The sequence below is a fragment of the Tachypleus tridentatus genome, chromosome 10, assembly GCF_004210375.1.
Source record: "Tachypleus tridentatus isolate NWPU-2018 chromosome 10, ASM421037v1, whole genome shotgun sequence".
In the NCBI taxonomy this organism is placed as follows: domain Eukaryota; kingdom Metazoa; phylum Arthropoda; class Merostomata; order Xiphosura; family Limulidae; genus Tachypleus; species Tachypleus tridentatus.
The window spans coordinates 62,245,009-62,264,085 of NC_134834.1; the positions used below are offsets into that span (position 1 = coordinate 62,245,009).

General features: G+C 31.4%; 1 protein-coding gene across 2 annotated transcripts in view; it reads left to right on the top strand.

The window, feature by feature from the left end:
• LOC143229421 (cadherin-23-like) overlaps positions 1-19,077 on the top strand; it is a 104,192-nt gene that overhangs the window by 20,140 nt on the left and 64,975 nt on the right. For both annotated transcript variants that reach the window (XM_076461733.1, XM_076461734.1), the window contains exons 2-6: positions 9,741-9,844; positions 13,395-13,478; positions 16,085-16,236; positions 16,689-16,745; positions 17,107-17,196. In XM_076461733.1, coding sequence (XP_076317848.1) covers positions 9,778-9,844; positions 13,395-13,478; positions 16,085-16,236; positions 16,689-16,745; positions 17,107-17,196 — 450 coding nt within the window. In that variant the 5' untranslated portion in view covers positions 9,741-9,777. The remainder of the gene's footprint in view (positions 1-9,740; positions 9,845-13,394; positions 13,479-16,084; positions 16,237-16,688; positions 16,746-17,106; positions 17,197-19,077) is intronic.

Sequence of the window (19,077 nt, forward strand, 5' to 3'; positions counted from 1 at the left end):
GGCTGATATTTTTTCTGCCGTATTCACGCTGTAGAAACTCTTTCAACACAACTTTCTGTATTGTGCTTATGCGGATTATGTGCAGTAAAAGTTGGATCATATTTATAATAGTTTTAATTAATTAAACCGACTAATAATTTATATATGGTTAATCATAAGTGTGATATACATGAACAATGTCGTTGAAAACGAGTTTGGAACAATATGATTACACGTCGGTTACTACTTGTTGAAGGTTTTTAATTATCAAGTGGTTTTAGAGGAGTGATATTTGACTTTAGCGCTTGCTATTCAAACCAATCAAGTAGGAAGAAGGACAATGGACGGGTCAAGTTCAATGGCCATATACAGAAGAAGATTGTATTTTTTTTTTGTTAAAGATAATCACAGTGCTTGCTGAAACAAGACGTAGTTGCGTCTTTGGTGAGCAGGTAATAATTTGTTCTGGAAGACAGTTCTCGGAATTCGCTCGTTAGATGATAAAAAGAGACAAATTATCTTGAGTATTGCTAGAATATGCCGTTTCTGCTTCAAAGGTGATTTTTAATTAAAACCCTAAAAACAGATGTTTCACAAAAATACAACATTAGAATTCATGTATATTAACAGCTGTCGCTTTCACAGTTAATAAACGACTAAATTTTGTTCGTTTATTTCACTGTGGATAGCTAAAACTTATACACGTAAACAACTGTTTATTTTATAGTAGATAGCTGAAACTTGTACACCAAAACAGTTATTTACGTGAATGGTTAAAACTTATACACGTAAACTGTTTATTTCACAGTAGATAGCTAAAACTTGTACGCTTAAACAGTTATTTATTTCACAGTTAGTATCTAGCTAAAAACCTTATTCACATAAACAATTGTTTACTTCACAACGAACAACTAAAACTTGTACAAGTAAACAACTGTTTATTTCATAGTAAATAGTTAAAACTTGTACAAGTAAACAACTGTTTATTTCATAGTAAATAGTTAAAACTTGTACACGTAAACAACTGTTTATTTCATAGTAAATAGCTGAAACTTGTACACATAAATAACTATTTATTTTACAGTTGGTAAATAGCTTAAACTTATACACGTAAATAACTGTTTATTTCACAGTAACTGCCTAAAATACACATAAATACTATTTATTTCACAGTTAGTAGAGCTAAACTTTACACATGTGAACAGTTGTTTACTTCACAGATCCTTGTTTTTATAAATAACTCTCTACTTCAAAAAGAATAAATCAATACGGCTGATACATGTCCAAGGTGTATATTTGGAAAATGATACATGTTTTAAATGTATTCAAGTAAATATACGTTTATAGCACAGACGTAATAGTGTTAAATTTCGTGGATTTAATAATTTACTTTCTCGATTTTTGTTTGATTACTTTTAGAAACCTGAAGATTGTTTTATCTCAAGTGGCTTCACATTTAGTCTCAATATACAAGTTGCAATATAAAAGCCCCATAATCCGAAAGGCTTTCGATGGTACCTTTCGGGTACGTTAGGACTGTCAGGGTTCTTTGGCTTTGGTCGGTTTTATTTTGGGACCCTATTTATCATAGACATGTGTATTAGGTAGAAAATTATTATTAATAATTTTTATCTCAGTTGAACTCTACTTGACCGTTTCCGGAATGATTTCAAACAAAGACTTTGTTGGAATTTTTATTGATGGATAAAAAAAATTATCACTGTTCGACCGTATCTTGAGTTGGCCAGTACGATAACCGGAAGTGCCATTTTCAAATATTGTTTTTTTTTGTGGTTTTCAATGATGAATAGCGCTAAACGTCACTTTCTTAACGGAAGTCGGATCAGTTGCAAACGGTTCGTGTACGAGACCTGGAAATACGTTTCTTTTTGTTAGTTTCTTTGTCCTTCAGAAAGATGAACATTGTTAATTATCACATGCTAGTAATGTAAAGAAAAGAGAAAAAAATGATCGCTGTGTTTTTTAAGTCAGTTCATTTTTATACTGTGTAGCTATATTTGGTTTAGTTGTAACTATTTGGTACATAAAACATATGTTAAATACGTTTTTTATAGTTTGCTCAACCGGTCTTTTCAAGATACGTGTTACATCGTAATACAAATAACATAGGAATAGTTCACTGAGCTTGAGGCTATGCTTCATAAGTAGTTTTGACGACTTTAGTAGTATGTTTTTGAAATATGTACCAGTTTAACGAGTCGGTTATTTTAGAGGCTGCATCATCATCGTTAGAAGATGACTTTTCAAAAGATGACGTTTGAAACTCATAATGCATTTAGATAGAAGTACGGAAAACTATTGTCACGCCCTTTGGGTAAGCAAAAGGAAAAAAATAATATATCCACGGACCTTGACGTGTAACGAGGCCTTTTAGGCAGCATATCCAGCTGTTGTGACGTCCTTTTGACCTACTTTATCATTGAAAAAGAATATATTGGAAAAAGAGCGCATCGAATACTGAATAGAAGGAATATTTGTGTGAAACTGGCAGGAAACACAATGATATTAGATGTGTAAAAATAATCGCAACTAATTCGTAGCTCTGCGTGTATTTAATAATCTAGTACTAACAATTCTTTCTTCATTTATTAAAAAAAAAAGATTTAAATGTTGACCATAGCCTCAAAGATGGAATATAAACAAAATTAGGATCCATATGTATATATATATATAAACTACACTGGTATCGATGGGTATAGGTAAAACTTGTACTTATGGGAATGTAAACAAAACTCGTGTACATATATATATATATATATAAACTAAACTGGTATCGATGGGTATAGATAACACTTGTACTTATGGGAATGTAAACAAAACTCGTGTACATATATATATATATATATAAACTACACTGGTATCGATGGGTATAGATAACACTTGTACTTATGGGAATGTAAACAAAACTCGTGTACATATATATATATATATGTATATAAGGTTTGGTTTGCTTTCAATTTCGCGCAAAGCTACACGAGGGCTATCTGCACTAGCCGTCCCTAATTTTGCAGTGTAGGACTAGAAGGAAGGCAGCTAGGCATCACCACCCACCGCCAACTCCTGGACTACTCTTTTACCAACGAATAGTGGGATTGATCGTTACATTATAACGCCCCCACGGCTAAAAGGGCGAGTATGTTTGGTGAGACTGAGATTGTAACTCGCGACCCTCAGCTGTACTTAAGAATATGAACTAAATTCGTATTTTGGGGCATGTGTGTGTGTGTTTTTTCTCATAGCAAAGCCACATCGAGCTATCTGCTAAGTCCACCGAAGGGAAATCGAAACCCTGATTTTCGCGTTGTAAATCCGTAGAATTACCGCTGTAACAGCGGTGGACTTGAGGATATGAATGAAACTCTTATTTGGTGTAAATAAAACTTGTATCTGTAAATTTCCTATGTTTATATGTTCAAGACATATAAGAAATAAATATTTATCAAAGTAACTAGTTGATGATGTGTGGTACGAGTGTTAGAAATATGAAAATGTCGAATTGTGCGTGTATATACATATACCGTTTTTTGTCATTTTTCATTAAACAATATTCAGGGTAATTAAGAATACATATAGAAAATAAAAGCTAATATGAATGTTTCCAACAAATTCCGTAGTTGCGAAGTTTTAGAAAAATGTTTAGTCTTAAATCCTAAGTCGTTTAATTTAAATTATTTTGTGAGTAATCAATCCTGAGTAGTTTGTGACCTAATTAAGATATCTGACTACTTAAATAACGAGTCCAGTTTAACTTACCAGAAGGATACAGTGTCACAAAAGTTCACAATCACTAGATGTATTGAATCATTAGTTTGGCGCCTCTACTGTTACCAGTCTCAGTCATAAGTATAATTCCGAAAACATTCCACGAAGAACAACCAACCAGGCACACAGAATAAGCCAACAGTGCAAAAAAAAAAAAAAATCCTTCAATAGAATATGGATAAACTCTTCCAAACAATTAATTGTGTTTAATTGCGTTTTCGTATTTCAATATGTTTGTGGCTGAGATACAACGTGTGTTGTGATTTAGGCACTATAGTATTACTTTTACATTAGATTTGCCTTTGTATATATAACTTTCAGTAAATGTCTAGTTGAGTAAATGGAACCCTCTGATACGCCAATTTTGGTTGTTCTTGCATGTTAATTCTTTAATGTGACATTCTTTAATTGAAAGTTGAAGGTACACTGGCGTAGTTTAAAGAAATGTTTGATTTCTTTCAAATAATGTTTGAAATTTTCTGCTTTGTTACTTAATGATCAGTTGAGCAAGCTTTACTGTAAAGTTGTATTCCGTCTTATACAAACGAAACCTAACATAATATCTACTCTTTAAATCTCGTCGATAGCATTTCAGTGTTGCTTATAAATAGCTCTAATGTTAGAAAAAACTATTATTATTAATGGTTTTCAATTAGTATCAAAGAAAATCAACCCCGGTATAACACAGTATACTAGTACAACACAAAAAACGTGTGTTGTGTTTGTTTTTCTTACAGCAAAGCCACATCGGACTATCTGTTGAGCTCACCGAGGGGAATCGAACCCCTGATTTTAGCGTTGTAAATCTGTAGACTTCTGTACTAACGAAGGGTCCAACACAAAGAAAACACCAACCTCAGTGTTATATTACATGTTATTAATTTCTACAACACAAAGATGGTGTTAGCCTCAAAACAGTAGCACTTTTTAAAAATATATTAGTAACGTATTATATAAGCTTAGTTTCATGAATTATTTGCATATCGTTAGACATTGCTAAATTACGTAATGTTTTTCTTTTAAAGACACATATCGATGAAGTGTGTTTTGAAAAATAAATTTTACTCTGTTTTCAAGATACATCAATGTTAACATCACATATCATGTTTGCTGGTATATAAGATAATCCCATGTATAAGACTACCCTGGACTTTTTGAGCAAATTAAACGTATTTCTTTGAGATTCGGTGTACATGTTGACTTTCTAATATTAATCAAGTCTAGAATGTTATTGTTATAGAAAAATTCCTAAAGTTGTTTTTAAACTGGGCTAAACTGCGCTCTGAGGTAACCAATACAGCCACAAGTGTGATTGTTTGTGCTATTCAAACGTTACAAACAGCTTAATGCTGCATAACTTAAGTCACAAACATGTAATAAACAACCTTACAAAGTCTTCATTACAGTAGAATTCTTTCTGTACTGAAAACAAAAACAATAATAAGAAATAAATTAAACCTTAAGAACTAATGATCTACTAAAGAAAAACGTGTTTACAAAATGAGTGCACTTTTATTAGTAAAGCAGACGACAACCTCTCGACCTTCTTAGGTCATCTTCACCTGAAAACAACACACCTGAAGATGACCTAAGAAGGTCGAAACATTGTTTTGTGCCTTGTTAGTAAAAGTATTAATACCTGTACTAGCCGTTTTGAGATACATTTTTTTACTTCAAGTGGGTTTTTCGTCATCACGAAAATTAGTATACGTTAAAGAAAAGTTTTTGTTATAATATTACTAAATTTTAGTGTGAAGGATGAAATAAATACACCTCAGATTAGATGTTTTCATTAATTGTAATTAGCATGTGAGAAAAATAACTTCTAATTACGAAGAATCAAGTCAAATGACAGAAGTATAAATATCTTATTATAACGCAGTAGGTGGCACAGTGCATCTACTCTAAAAGCAAACTAAAGTAAAATACACAACATGGTTTTGATTAAATATGTTATTAACCAGAGAGTTTTTACTGGAGCTCTGTCTGTGTATAGGACGAGGAGTAAAATCAGACATTGTTTAAAAAGTAAAAAGACAGTGGCACAGCGGTATATCTGCGGACTCACACCTCTATAAAACGGGTTTCAATACTTGGAGTGGACAGAGCAAAGATAGCCCATTGTGCAGCTTTGTGTTTAATTCTAAACAAACAAAGAGTAAAAAGTATCGTTTTATACACTGACAAATAAATACGGTAATATTTATTTCAGCATTACGCAGTTTGATTATGTGCTATTGAAATTAGAATAACGTTGACAATTCAGATGTGGAAGATCTTACCTAGTGCTGTTTCTGAGCTTCTTGCACTCTACCAGTTTTCATGTATATGAACAAATTTCCTTCAGAGTGTTACATTTATCTCAGCTCTTTTAGGAGGTGACGCTTTGGGGTCTGTAATGAGCTCCACAATGCACTGTACTATTTCAGTTTTCTTAGAAGATGACAGTGGTGGATCTATCCTGAGCTCCACAAACCAATTCTCCTGTCTCAGTTCTTTCAGGAGACAAAGTATATAAGTCTACGCTAGCTGAATTCCACGAAATACTGTATTTGACTTAATTGTTCCCTTATGGAAGAGAGGTAAGTCTTCGGATTTGCAACGGTAAAATCAATGGTCCAGTTCCTCTCTGTAGGCACAGCAGATAGCCCGATGTGGCTTTGTTAAAATCCTTTGTTAATATACACTCACTCACACACACGGACTTAGTTATATTAGCAATACATTCTGAATTTTATAAAATAATCTCTCAGTTCTTTTAGGAGATATTGTTTTGGGATCTACACTGAATCTTTCTTCAGAGAACTGTCTCTATCTTGCTCTTTCCTAATGTTAGAAATGTTATTAATTATATTAGTTGATTTTTATATAACTTCTGTTATCTCAGTTATTTTAGAAGAGTACGTATTAAAGCATTTAATTAATTAATTTTTCACAAAACGTTTCCATGTTTATTCTTTCGGATTTTGTCCCAAATTCAACACTGATTTCGTTCTTTACAAAACTGGTTATTCCTTGACGCCTTTAGCAAACAGCTTTATGGAGTTTATCCATGTCACAAAACTAATTAACTGTTGGTTCTTGAAGTGAAGGAAACCATAGTAACGTAAAACTAAAAATTAAATATATCATTCAGAAGTATACTCGGTTAATAATGAATATTAGGGTTAGACATAAGTTCCATAAAATGTGCATTTTTGAAATATCCAGATTACTTATGTATTATTTTATTTAATGATTAATTCAATATTTTCATGTCAATAAAGTTTTCCAATTATTCAGGCTCTTCCCCAATTACTATATGAAGAAGAAAATATTTGTTACATAAGGAAAGTATACACATTTATTTCCAAAATGATATATATTCAATGAGTAGTATAATTTCCAGGTCGGATTATTATTATGGCTTCTTTGAGCTTGTATGCCTTATCTTCGTCCTTAATATTTAAGTTCGATTTGTTTTTCTAGTCTGTGGGTCCCTGTGGCTACTGATTTTAGTAACGAGCACAAAACAAAAATCTGCAATTGATACAAAAACACGTTCGTGTTAATGGTCGTTGTCCGTGACGTTCTGTACACGAACAAAGAGTATGACGTTCAAGTGTTTCAGTGGTCAAGATATTCTGATGTGACTATGAATTCGTTAGAATTGTTATCTCTCTAGTTTATCTATTCACATTAACTTAAAGCCGTTGAAGTCATCCATGAATTTGCACGACACGGACTTCCTTCCGCTCGAATAGCAAATGTAACGAAGATTTACTTAACTAATCAGGTTTCTCCTTATAACATACACCTTTTCTCTTACAATCTTACTGGGCCGATGGAATCGAGTGAGTTCTGCGCATGTTCCATTCTCAGCATGTCAACGTGTGTGTGTGTGTATATATATAGAGAGAATGCTCGAATGAAGAATAATTACTGTATTAAAAATTCAAGAAAATGTTAACAGCATCGTAACAGATGGTAGTATGCGTGACGTAATAATACATACCAGGATGTTTTTCGCTTATCGACCCGAGATAAATAATAAAAGATAATAAGAAAATAAATTGGTTGTTTACACTCACCTGTGGTTTATTACATTAGTTACACTAACAATGCATTATCTTCACGGAACATATTAATTATGTTATGTCAGAATCAGAAAGTAATACACAACAAAAGCAACAGAAAATAATAATTGTTATCTTCGTTTGATGTATAGCAGCAGATTATGCTTCATTTCTTACGTCACAACACCCGATTTACTAATCATAAATATGTTACCAAACCTAGAAAACGTGGAAGCGGAAGTTTAGCCGTGTTGTTTTCATGATGTGAAATAGACGAAAAGTGATGAAGAAGTTATGTTTTTCTGATTTGACAATTTCACATGTTCCACGGTTGCAGTGACACAGTGTCGAGAAACGATTTTGTTTGTTGTTGAGCAACAACGCTATATACAACAAGCGACCTGCGCTGTGTCATTCACGGGTATCGAAACCCAGTTTTTGCATTATAAACCTTTATATTTACTGTTGAGCTATTGAATGCGAGCAGTAGATAATTTTATTTTCCAATTCGAATTTTTGTCACTACAATCTTTATTATGAACATTTGAACTTTTAAATAATGCGCGGATTATACTAATCTAAAGACATCTTTTTGGTTAATGGTATTTGTGAATCAATCTTAGAATACTCAAGAGCATCACTGAGGATAGAATATTTCCAAATAAATAAAAGTGGTTTATTTGCTTAAAATGTTAGTTTAGAGGGAAGACAGCTTGTCACCAGACACCACCAACTCTTTGGCTGTTCTTGTCAGACAAAATAATGGAATTTGATAGTCACCCTTATAGCGTACATACTGCTCCAAAGTACAGATCGTGTTTTGTTTTTGGAAAGGGACTCGAACCAGGGAACTTCAGTTTCACAGCCCAGCAAGAAAGTTACTGGGCCACACGAATCTCCTATAAAAACATAGCAAGTTTGTTGTTTGATGATATTATTAATTTGATTAGCTTTCAGATATACGTTATTAATTACACGTATTTTTGTTCACTTTAAAACTGTAATTATCATTTCTCTCCATTTCAAAAATAAACAATATGTAAACTTTTGGAATATACTCTCTTTTTCACTTTTAACTTTAAAAAAACGAGCTTTAAATAAACATATTATCTCCTTAGAAAGAAAGTATAAACATAAAAAAATAATAAATTATAAAGGTTAAAATTGTGGATATTCTAGCAAGTTATCTTTGATATTTCCAATAGAATGTAAATGAACGTTTGTGGTTAGCAAGTTTTTTAATTAATTTAAAAATCCACCAGTCCATTAACCTACTTAGTTGTGTCATATGAATTGTTCTCGAAGATTCACCAATCTAATAATTTACAACGGTAATTACGTGATTTATAATCAAAGATGAAAGTTAACAGGTTAACATAAGTAAACCATTTTTTATCTCTTTATCCAAGCGAGCTAATAGATTGTTATAATGAATCAAAATTACTGTGTATTATTACTTTAGATCAATAGTTAACACAAATATGCGAAACGTAAGCAAAAAAAAATACATACAGTGTAAAATATATGAATCTTCGTTGCGAACAACGTGAGACTGGGACCATGGTTGTTACATAAAATGTGATTATCCGTCAGTATGAAAAGTTTCTAAGCCAAAAAACTATATGATTTATTGAGCTTTTAATAATGAAATGCAGATTTTAAACGATTAATATTTTAGACTGAAATGAAGGAACAATTATTAGTTTCTAGTAAAAGAAATTGGCAAAATATATTTGATTATAATGTAATGTTAAATTTGAAAACTTTGTATTAAAAACACAGTCATTCTTTATTTATTTCTTCTTCTATGACGAACTATGACATAAAAGTAATGTCAAACTCTCAAAACTCTTGTTTCATTATTGTGTTTGAAATAGATAAAAAAATTATTTTATGAAGTAATTTTTCCTGTTTTATTTATAGACAAGGGGTTCCAACATACAGCCGATGCCATGGTATTATGCAGCATTTGATATTGAGTACAACATCCTGGCTCGTTTTACTGAGCACGTGCTGGGTTGCTGTTGGTAGGTTTTCAAATAGTTTTCAAAAAATCCAAAAAATATTTAGTTTATTATTCTTGTATTTTTTAAAGAATATAATACAATTTTTCTTATAATTCTTATGAAACAGCTTTCACTTGTCTCAAAAATAAACTTCAGTATTTGTCATTTTTACACATTATATGACATTTAGTATGTTATTTCTTGAGTTGTCATGTTTTAAAATATAATGGTCTTCATTTTTAATCAGCATGAACAATGCCTATTTGTTTATATTTATTCAACTTTTCTGGTTTGCATTTCATCAAAGTTGAACAAATCTGTTTTGGATAAATTCAAAATTTTTCGTGAAGGAGCGTTATAAAGTATACGATCAGTCTTATTTAATTTCGATGTATTTGCCTTTTTTTTAATATCTTTGAAGAACATCTGTATAAAGATGCATGTGTTCTTAAAATAATCCAGCTTTAAGGTTAAAAAAGAAATGTAAAAAATATGAAACAATTTATTATATATGTACTGTCTCCCGCTGGTACAGCGGTAAGTTTAAGGATTTACAACGCAAAAATTAGGGGTTTGATTTCCCTCGGTGGACTCGACAGATAGCCTGATGTTGCTTTAATATAAAAAATTGTGTATATATATATATATATTTACTAAAAATGTTGTTTTGATAAATGTCGAAAGCTAAGAAGTTAAAGAATTTTGGAAAATATAAGATAAAGTATTTTTGGAAAAAAAAAGTCTTTCAAAAAATCTGTATAAGACCGATTATAGGTGAATGAACTAATGAATTCTTTTATAGACATAATTTTGAAATCACTTACATAGAAAATACAAAATTATTTACAGATGATATTGGTTTTATTAATAACTTTCTAGACGAAGTTGAAAAAGATATTGCTTTAACATATATTTGTATATTAAAGCAATATCAATGTATACGTTTGTGTGTGTAAGGTGAGCACACAAACACGTATAACCATTTGAGTATAATTTTCCAACAACAAATAATTAATATCAATTAAATACATATTTTAAAAATTGACACAAAAATTATTGCTTATTGACAAATTTGGTGACTTATAACGCCAAAAATTAATATCTGTGGTGGGTAGAGCACTGTTAGCTCATTGTATAGCTTTGTGCTTAACACCAAACAAACTCAAAAATTAAATACATATCTTAAAATTATATTTAAATTAAATATATATATTTACCACCTTGAGTATCCTTTCATATCACACACTAATTGTTTAGAAATCTCCATTTTTTAACTAATACTCATGCTACAAAATTATTTTCAAAATAATCATGTATAGCATATTAAGTAACTGCACTTCAAAAAATCTCACTGTGATATTAACTTAAGTTGGAGCGATTTTTGTATCCATTACTATGCCAGATATTCGATAGGAAATATATTCTTCTTAGGCAAAATAGCAGCAAAATATTTTGAGAATAATTCTAAACCTTTTAAGATAATTCCTAATTAGACCTGAGATAAACGAGATCTTCGTGTTTATCCAGACAAAATTCCACAGGTTTAAGTCTATAATGATGTTTAATACTTGAATATACAGCAATCAAATGTAAGGAAATAAACCTTTCATTGTCTTCTAATTCTTTTGGTAATGTTTCAGTAAATTGAGAAACATCCCTAATAATGCTTGGGATATATGATTAAAGTAAAAATGTTTCAAAAATATGTCCAAAAATTGCTGAGAGGTCCTGTAACTTTTATTACTGCTCGAGAAACTAGGGCATTTTCTAATATAAGTATATTAATTTCTTGTGTTAGATAATATTTTATTCATTTCTTTTGGGCATTTGATAATATCAATATATTAGTTTCTTGTGTTAGATAATATTTTAGTCATTTCTTTTGGGCATTTTCTAATATCAATGCGTTAATTTCTTGTGTTAGGTAATATTTTATTCATTTTTTTGGCATTTTTAATATAAATTTATTAGTTTCTTGTGTTAGATAATATTTTATTCATTTCTTATGGGCATTTTCTAATATCAGTATATTAGTTTCTTGTATTAGATAATATTTTATTCATTTCTTTTGGGCATTTTCTAATATCGATATATTAGTTTCTTGTGTTAGATAATATTTTATTCGTTTTTTCGAGTTATGGATCTCTCTAAGTACACAAAAATAACAAGTTTTTGAATTACTCAAAATATTTTTGTTAATATCATTTTAAATTATTCAACAAAATCCACTAATGTTTCTTAACTGGAATTTATGCATATTAATTTATTTAAGTCTCTCCTTTTTTTGGTAAACCATTGTATAACTTAAATGCTCATAAACCCTTTGATAATGCAATTGTTGAGTCATATTTACCCATAGTTTATCCAGTTTTTTAAACGGGATTGGAATCCTTGCTTTTCTTAATTGATTTCTTTTTTATTTAAGTTAGATTATCGTTTTTTTGTTATTAAGCACAAAGAGCTATCTGTCGTATATATATGTGATTATATATATATGTGTTTTTGTTTCGGCTTGTTTTTGAGTTAAAATAACAAATTATATACTAAAATGATTTAATTGATTAAATTTATTTCCGAGAGTCATGGGCAATTTGTGGGTTCAAATTAATTACGCCTTAGCGTGTGATAATTAATGTCACCATGACTGGAATCTCAACGTGGGGTGGCAATTGTGCGAAATATTGCTCTAACATGTATTATCACGTTTTCTTGAATATCACGCCTGGTAGGTCCTGGTCGGTCTTCAGCATTATAAAATCGTAGAATGTCAGTCCTACAATCATAAGACAGCATCACAAATATCATCTGTCATTTATCCAGCCTAAAGGTTGGATGTATTTTAGAGTCGATTTTAAAACAATAAGTTTCAACACTTTGATACATGATAACAATGAAGAAGTCTGTCGAGACTGAGTATAACACAAACCTTTTGGGTGTGACAGGAACCTTTGATTTGTCTTCATCATTTGATATGACATTATTAAACTCTAAATGAATTTTAATCACCCCTAACTTATTTGATCAAATAATATTAAACATATTTGGAGAACACTTTTACATAAAAATATAATAAAAATTGTGTAAACTTACTATCTCTATCACCTGAAAGTCCTTCCCCCCCCCCCAAAAAAAAAGAGAAAAGCTTCATAGATGCTTTAAATAAATGTGTAATTGTAGGATTTTGAGGCAACGATATGGAACAGACGTGCCAACTGTTCTCACTTTCTGAGTGTAACGCTGAACTGTCTTTCTCGGCTTTGTTATTTTCTACAATTGTAACAATTATTTCTTTCAACAGTGTCGCTTAAAATGAAACTGCTGATAGGCCTTGTGCACAGTCACGTCAAAATTGAGTATTACAAGATGGCAGATAATGTTTTTAATTCGCATTTTAGACCGTAAATTAGTGAATAACATATCGTTTCTTTTACAGAAAACAAAGATAATTAGCAAACTAGAAAGTAACGGTAGTTATATATGTATTAACGCTATTCGCTTTCGTTAAATAATAACGACTCACTTTGGACACGCTATATGTGCATTTTTAATTTGTATCAATATTTTAAACTAGGGGGACCTAATAACCCACCACGATTTGCAATCGGAGGAATAAGTGAAATTGTTGTACGTGTTCAGGAAGGCCCAGAAAGTCAAGGTTAGTATTTTTTGTAGAAGTACGATTAGTGTTATATTACAACACATTATCCTGATTTTATTGTATGTGAAAAATAACTTTGCAGCTTTTAATGAAGGTCTCATTAATTTTGTTTTATTAACTATCATTTTAGAAGTTGATAATAAAAAACGACTTCAAAACTAACTAGTAACAGTTGGCCAAATCGTACATATATTTGTATGCAAATAAGTGTAAGTGTATTCATGTATTTTAGTAGTATCCTTTCAGTAGAATATATTTCGATCTTTCTTGACGATAGGTCACTATCAAAATAACGGAATTAATAATATCTCTTTGGATTTTGTCTCCCGATGGGACAGCTGTACTTCTACGAACTTACAATAGTAAAATCGAAGGTTCGATACTCCGAGGTTCATAGAGCAGAGAGCCCAAAGAGGCTTTGCTCAAAAAGACAAACCATCTTTGCGGTTTTAAATAATTGTCTAATTTCTTTAATACTTCTACGAAGTGTTCAAAATAACGGAACCGAAAAAATCTTGCATGAATTGAAATTTGTTCAAAATGTTTAAACGAAAATTTCATCGTTGACATCGGTTTTCTGGAGATTACTAAATGTTTGTTTTGAATTTCGTGCAAAGCTGCACGAGGACTATCTGCGCTAGCCTTCCTTAATTTAGTAGTGTAAGACTAGAGGGAAGACAGCTACTTATCACCACCCCCGCCGACTCTAGCTTTTATCACTGACTTTCTATTCATGCATTCTCCAATATTGCAAGATATTGTACGTTGCTTACCACGAATGTGGTATGTCTTATTGCAGGTTTATATCTGAATGGTTCTACTGTCCACGTTGATCCATACACCTTTGTTTTCCAATCCCATAAAGTATAAAGGACGATCCTGTCTTTAAAATTCTAAATACGCTATGTGTACACATCTTTATGAGCTGAGTTTATAAACATTTTGAGTCGGAAGTGACCGTTATATACTCTTCGCAAAAACAGTAAATTTTCATTGCTATCACACTACTTATGAAAAGTCAAAAAGTATCAAATTGGAGTTCTGATATATACCCTTTCAATGGCGCTTTATATCGGGCGTGATTATCACGCGACTTTCTAAATGTTTTATTAAAATCGTTTTGATATAAAGTATTCAGCTCTGTATTATCTAAGTATTACTCACAATATATACGTGAAGAAAACTCGTGAAGCATACAGACACACACAGATATATCATTCTTGTCTTTGTAGAAGTCTTTGATGACTAAAATATGTAGTAAGACGTGTATAAAACTGTTCAGACAAATAAAAGAAACTAACCCAACTACACTTTTTCAGATCATTAATTAACTAAACCCTTATGTAGAAAGATGTGTCTGAGGAGCACATAAGGCATATAATATTTTATGAATTCACAAAAGGCAATAGTGCAGCAGAAACTACACGAAACATTCAAGGTGTTTATGGTGTAGAGTCTGTCAATGAAAGAAAATGGAGAAGGTGGTGTCAGTGGTTCAGATTGGGTGACTACAGCTTAAGTGATGCGCCATGTTCGTTCAGGTTGTCCTGTTGAGTTTAATGATGACTTGCTGCTGGCTACATTTGATGAAGATTGTGTTGTAACATCTGAAGAACTAGCACAGAAGCTTAATTTAACCCATTCAACAGTTCATCATCACCTGCAATAGCTTGAAAAGGTATCAAAACGTGGAAAATGGGTCCCCCATGTTTTGACAGAAGCCAATCTTAGAGCAAGAGTGGACATTTGCAGTTCTCAGCACTCTCGTGAACGTAACTCACCTTCTTTTGAACAGGTTAGTGACTGGAGATGAACAATGGATATTTTATAGGAATGTTAAGCACCGCAGAAATAAACTAGCTAAAGCACAGCCCAAATGGACTTCCACCCTAGGTTTGGTGGGATATTGTTGGTGTAATACACCTTCAGTTGCTGCCACTCAATGTAACGATTATGTCAGACTTATATTGTCAACAGTTAGAGTACTTTAATGTTGCACTGAAAGAAAAGAGGTCTGCTTTAATCAATTGTAAAGGTGTTGTGTTACAACAGAATAATGCATGACCCCATGCAGCAGAGATCACATCTACAAAGATTGAAGAGTTAGAGTGGTGAAAACTTCCACATCCTCCTTATTCTCCAGACTTTGCTCCATCTGATTATCATCTGTTCTGAAGTTTGAAGAACCATCTTGATGGAAAAGAGCTTGGAAGACATGACGATGTCAAAACTACCCTCTTTACATTATTTTCCTCCAAACCTTAAGAATTCTATACAAGTGACATTCAGAAGCTTATGAATCGTTGGCAGGAAGTAATTAATAATAATGGAACATACATTATTGATCAAATATTATTAAAAGTGTTTGAAGTCCTTTCTTTTTTTCTGAACCTAAAATCGGACGTTACTTAAGGGATGACCCGATATATGTGTTTTCTAAGTAACAGGAGAGAGTTCTTTAAATATTAAATTTCTTAGTAGTTTATCCTATGTTTCTGACCCCTGTTTTTGGTTAATCCGTTTTTAGAGTTACCACCACAGCACAAACAAAAATAGTATTTATAGTGTGATACATTTAAAAATAACATGTGCTTGTATGATAGGGAAACTACTGTATCGGTTACATGGTGAAGACCCGGATGAAGATAAGCTTACGTATGGTGTTGTGGGTCCAGTCGGGAAGGACCTTCTGCGATTTGAGAGTGTGGGAAAGACGGACACTAACGTCTATCTTCGCCATGAGGTGGACAGGGAGGTATGTGCTAGAATTGTCAAAGAACCTTTTTATCCTCCGATGAGGAATCTTGTAGAGACTGTTTCAAATATACATTTGCCTTCTTTAATTTCTACTATTAAGTATACTTGAAAATAATGCTCGCTGATACGCTGTCAAGACTTTTAATTACACATCTCACTCGGATTAATTTATTTTTCATTACTCTCTACGTGCTTGGAATTGTGTGATTACTTTCCTAATTTAATTTAAGTGTTAAAAACTTTCTAATTTTTACTTGCTTTTGGACTAGTTTTCTAAACAACCGAACAACTTTGAATACTAAATAAATAAATAAATAAAGTGAAAGTGCTGTCATCTATATTATAGAATTGAAGAAAGAATACACATATATCGGAAAGGCAAATGCTAATGCAATAGTATAGAAGATTGATTTTATTGACTAAAAGATCAGCACCTGTTTTGTTTTGTAGGTGAAAGATTCCTACTCATTTGTGTTAACACTAACGGATGGAAAACTCAGAGATTACGTAAGTAGTGTACTTAAGATATTACTTGATAATTATCTGTCTTGTGTTAGTGACTATGCAAAGCATTCAAGGTATACAAGTGCATTAAGTTTTAAGTTAAAACAGTTACACGTAACGAATTAATTCCTTGATATAATAATTTTTGTTACTTTATCAATTGCTGAAATTTATTCCTTCCATTCAGCTTGAATTACAAAAGTTATGTATATTTATAAATTATTATATACATTTATAAAACCTTTGCTATCGTTTATATTGTTTTTAAACTCGGATTTTCAGTTAAGTGCACGGAATAAGATATAAAATTAGAAACTTCGCTATCGTTATACATAAACTCATTCACGGTAATATATATTTCTAGATTACACAAACAATGTTGATAATTGTGGAAGACGTCAATGACAACGAACCAGTTTTCAAACCGTTTAGGTCTACCATATCCGTGAGAGAAGTAAGTTCCTAAACTGTTACTGACCACTGTGAGTAGATTCGACACTAAAAACCAAACAAGGACTTCATTAAAAAAACTGTGAAACGTAATGAAAAGTGCCAAAATATCATAAACTCCTGCTAGTGTACTATGGTTAAAACTGCCGTTAAAAACTTGTTCTAAATCAAAAATTCTGCCGTGAAAACAGTTTTAAATAAAAATCGAAAATAATTATAATATTTTTATCATATTTATTTCTATTAAATATCCCTAAAGTAGAACAAACTATTTGAATGTACCACGCATTATACTTACCTACAGCATATTTCAACTGATCTGGAAACACACAGATTGAAATGTTTTCTCTCTCCATTATAATATAAAGAATTACATGAAACAGGGATCGTTACACTGAACAACAAATGTGTGGAGCTACTGAATATTTGTTGTCTCAGAAGTTTACTCTTCGTGCATATAAGATTAGGCGATATTTTAGACTTAATATGAATTTCCGATCAGAGCAAGTTATCTACTTTAAGTAGTCTCGGTCAGTAAGAAAACACACAAAGCAACAAAAAGAGGTAATAAACAAGGTTAAACCTTCTGAAAAGAAAAAGATGTAGATGTGTTAGGCTTACAGATATAATAATAATAATAATACTTAGAAATAGAAGTTGCAACAAGGGTAAATATGGAAGAGTAACTGGCAAAAACAATTGTAACCTAAGTAATAACATAATGTTGTATCATATACAGCACTTTTATATGGTTAACATTTACAACATATATACGTGTATATGGACTTTAACTACAGTAGCTCACTTACTACGTTAACATTTTTCAAAAGAATTAAAGTGTAAACTGAAAGTTTTGAAAATATCGTGATATCCTGTAAAATATCTGATTATTTCTGTTGTTTTTAACCTGTGTTTGATGTCTGAGAATAAATATTTCCAGTATTAGCTATGTGCTTAGCAGAAGTAACATTGCCAAAAACCAACTAACTTTAACGTTTCTGAAGAACAAATTTATTTAACCTTACAGAACTTTAAAGTGTTCGTTGGACCTTGAGTCTGTAAATACAATATTTTCCTTTTTATAGATACATAGTTTTATGTTTTTAAGATTTCTTAGAATATACACAAACAACTAGACAGAGGTACATTTACAAATTTACATATAAAGCTTGGAGTATATAAATATGTACTGCATAAGAGATGTAATCAGCTAAACATTAGCATTACGAAAACGATAATTACTAAGAAAGTAATCTCCAGAATATTTTACTCGAAATGAATTTATCTGATAAAACTACAAAGAAAAAACACATTAATATTTAACATCAGAAAGTTTAGTTCAGATACTTTTCAAATAAGATTTCGACAAAGTACTTGAAGTACATTTAGAAGCTGTTTTTTCATATGAAAAAGAAGACGTGTGAGATTAAAGCAACAACTCATTTTTGAGTTTTGTGTGGCGTCAAACGCAGATTCCCCTTTATTTCAGGCAATTTTTATGGTGTTACTTTGAACCCGAATGATTATAACCTTAGCTCTCATCTAAAGGTTTGACTGTTTTGCGTTTTGCCTATCATTTACAAGCTAATGAACAATTGTTTTCCCAAAAGACAAATAGTTTAAACCATTATTCTGTTTTCTGGCGTATAATTCTAGTCTTTATAAAACTTGCTATCAACTTCATTTTGGATACATTTAAATCGATGCATGAACATTTTTTCTCTACTGGTTGGTTCTTCAGGGAACGTTTGTACTTCACTGAATTAAATCACTTAAAAACTGTAAACTTTTACTGTTCTTCTAGGGGTGGAACTATGGTAAAATACTCTGTTTTTTAAGTTCAAAAGTATTTTATTCGTACTTAACAGATGTACCAATAGTTTTG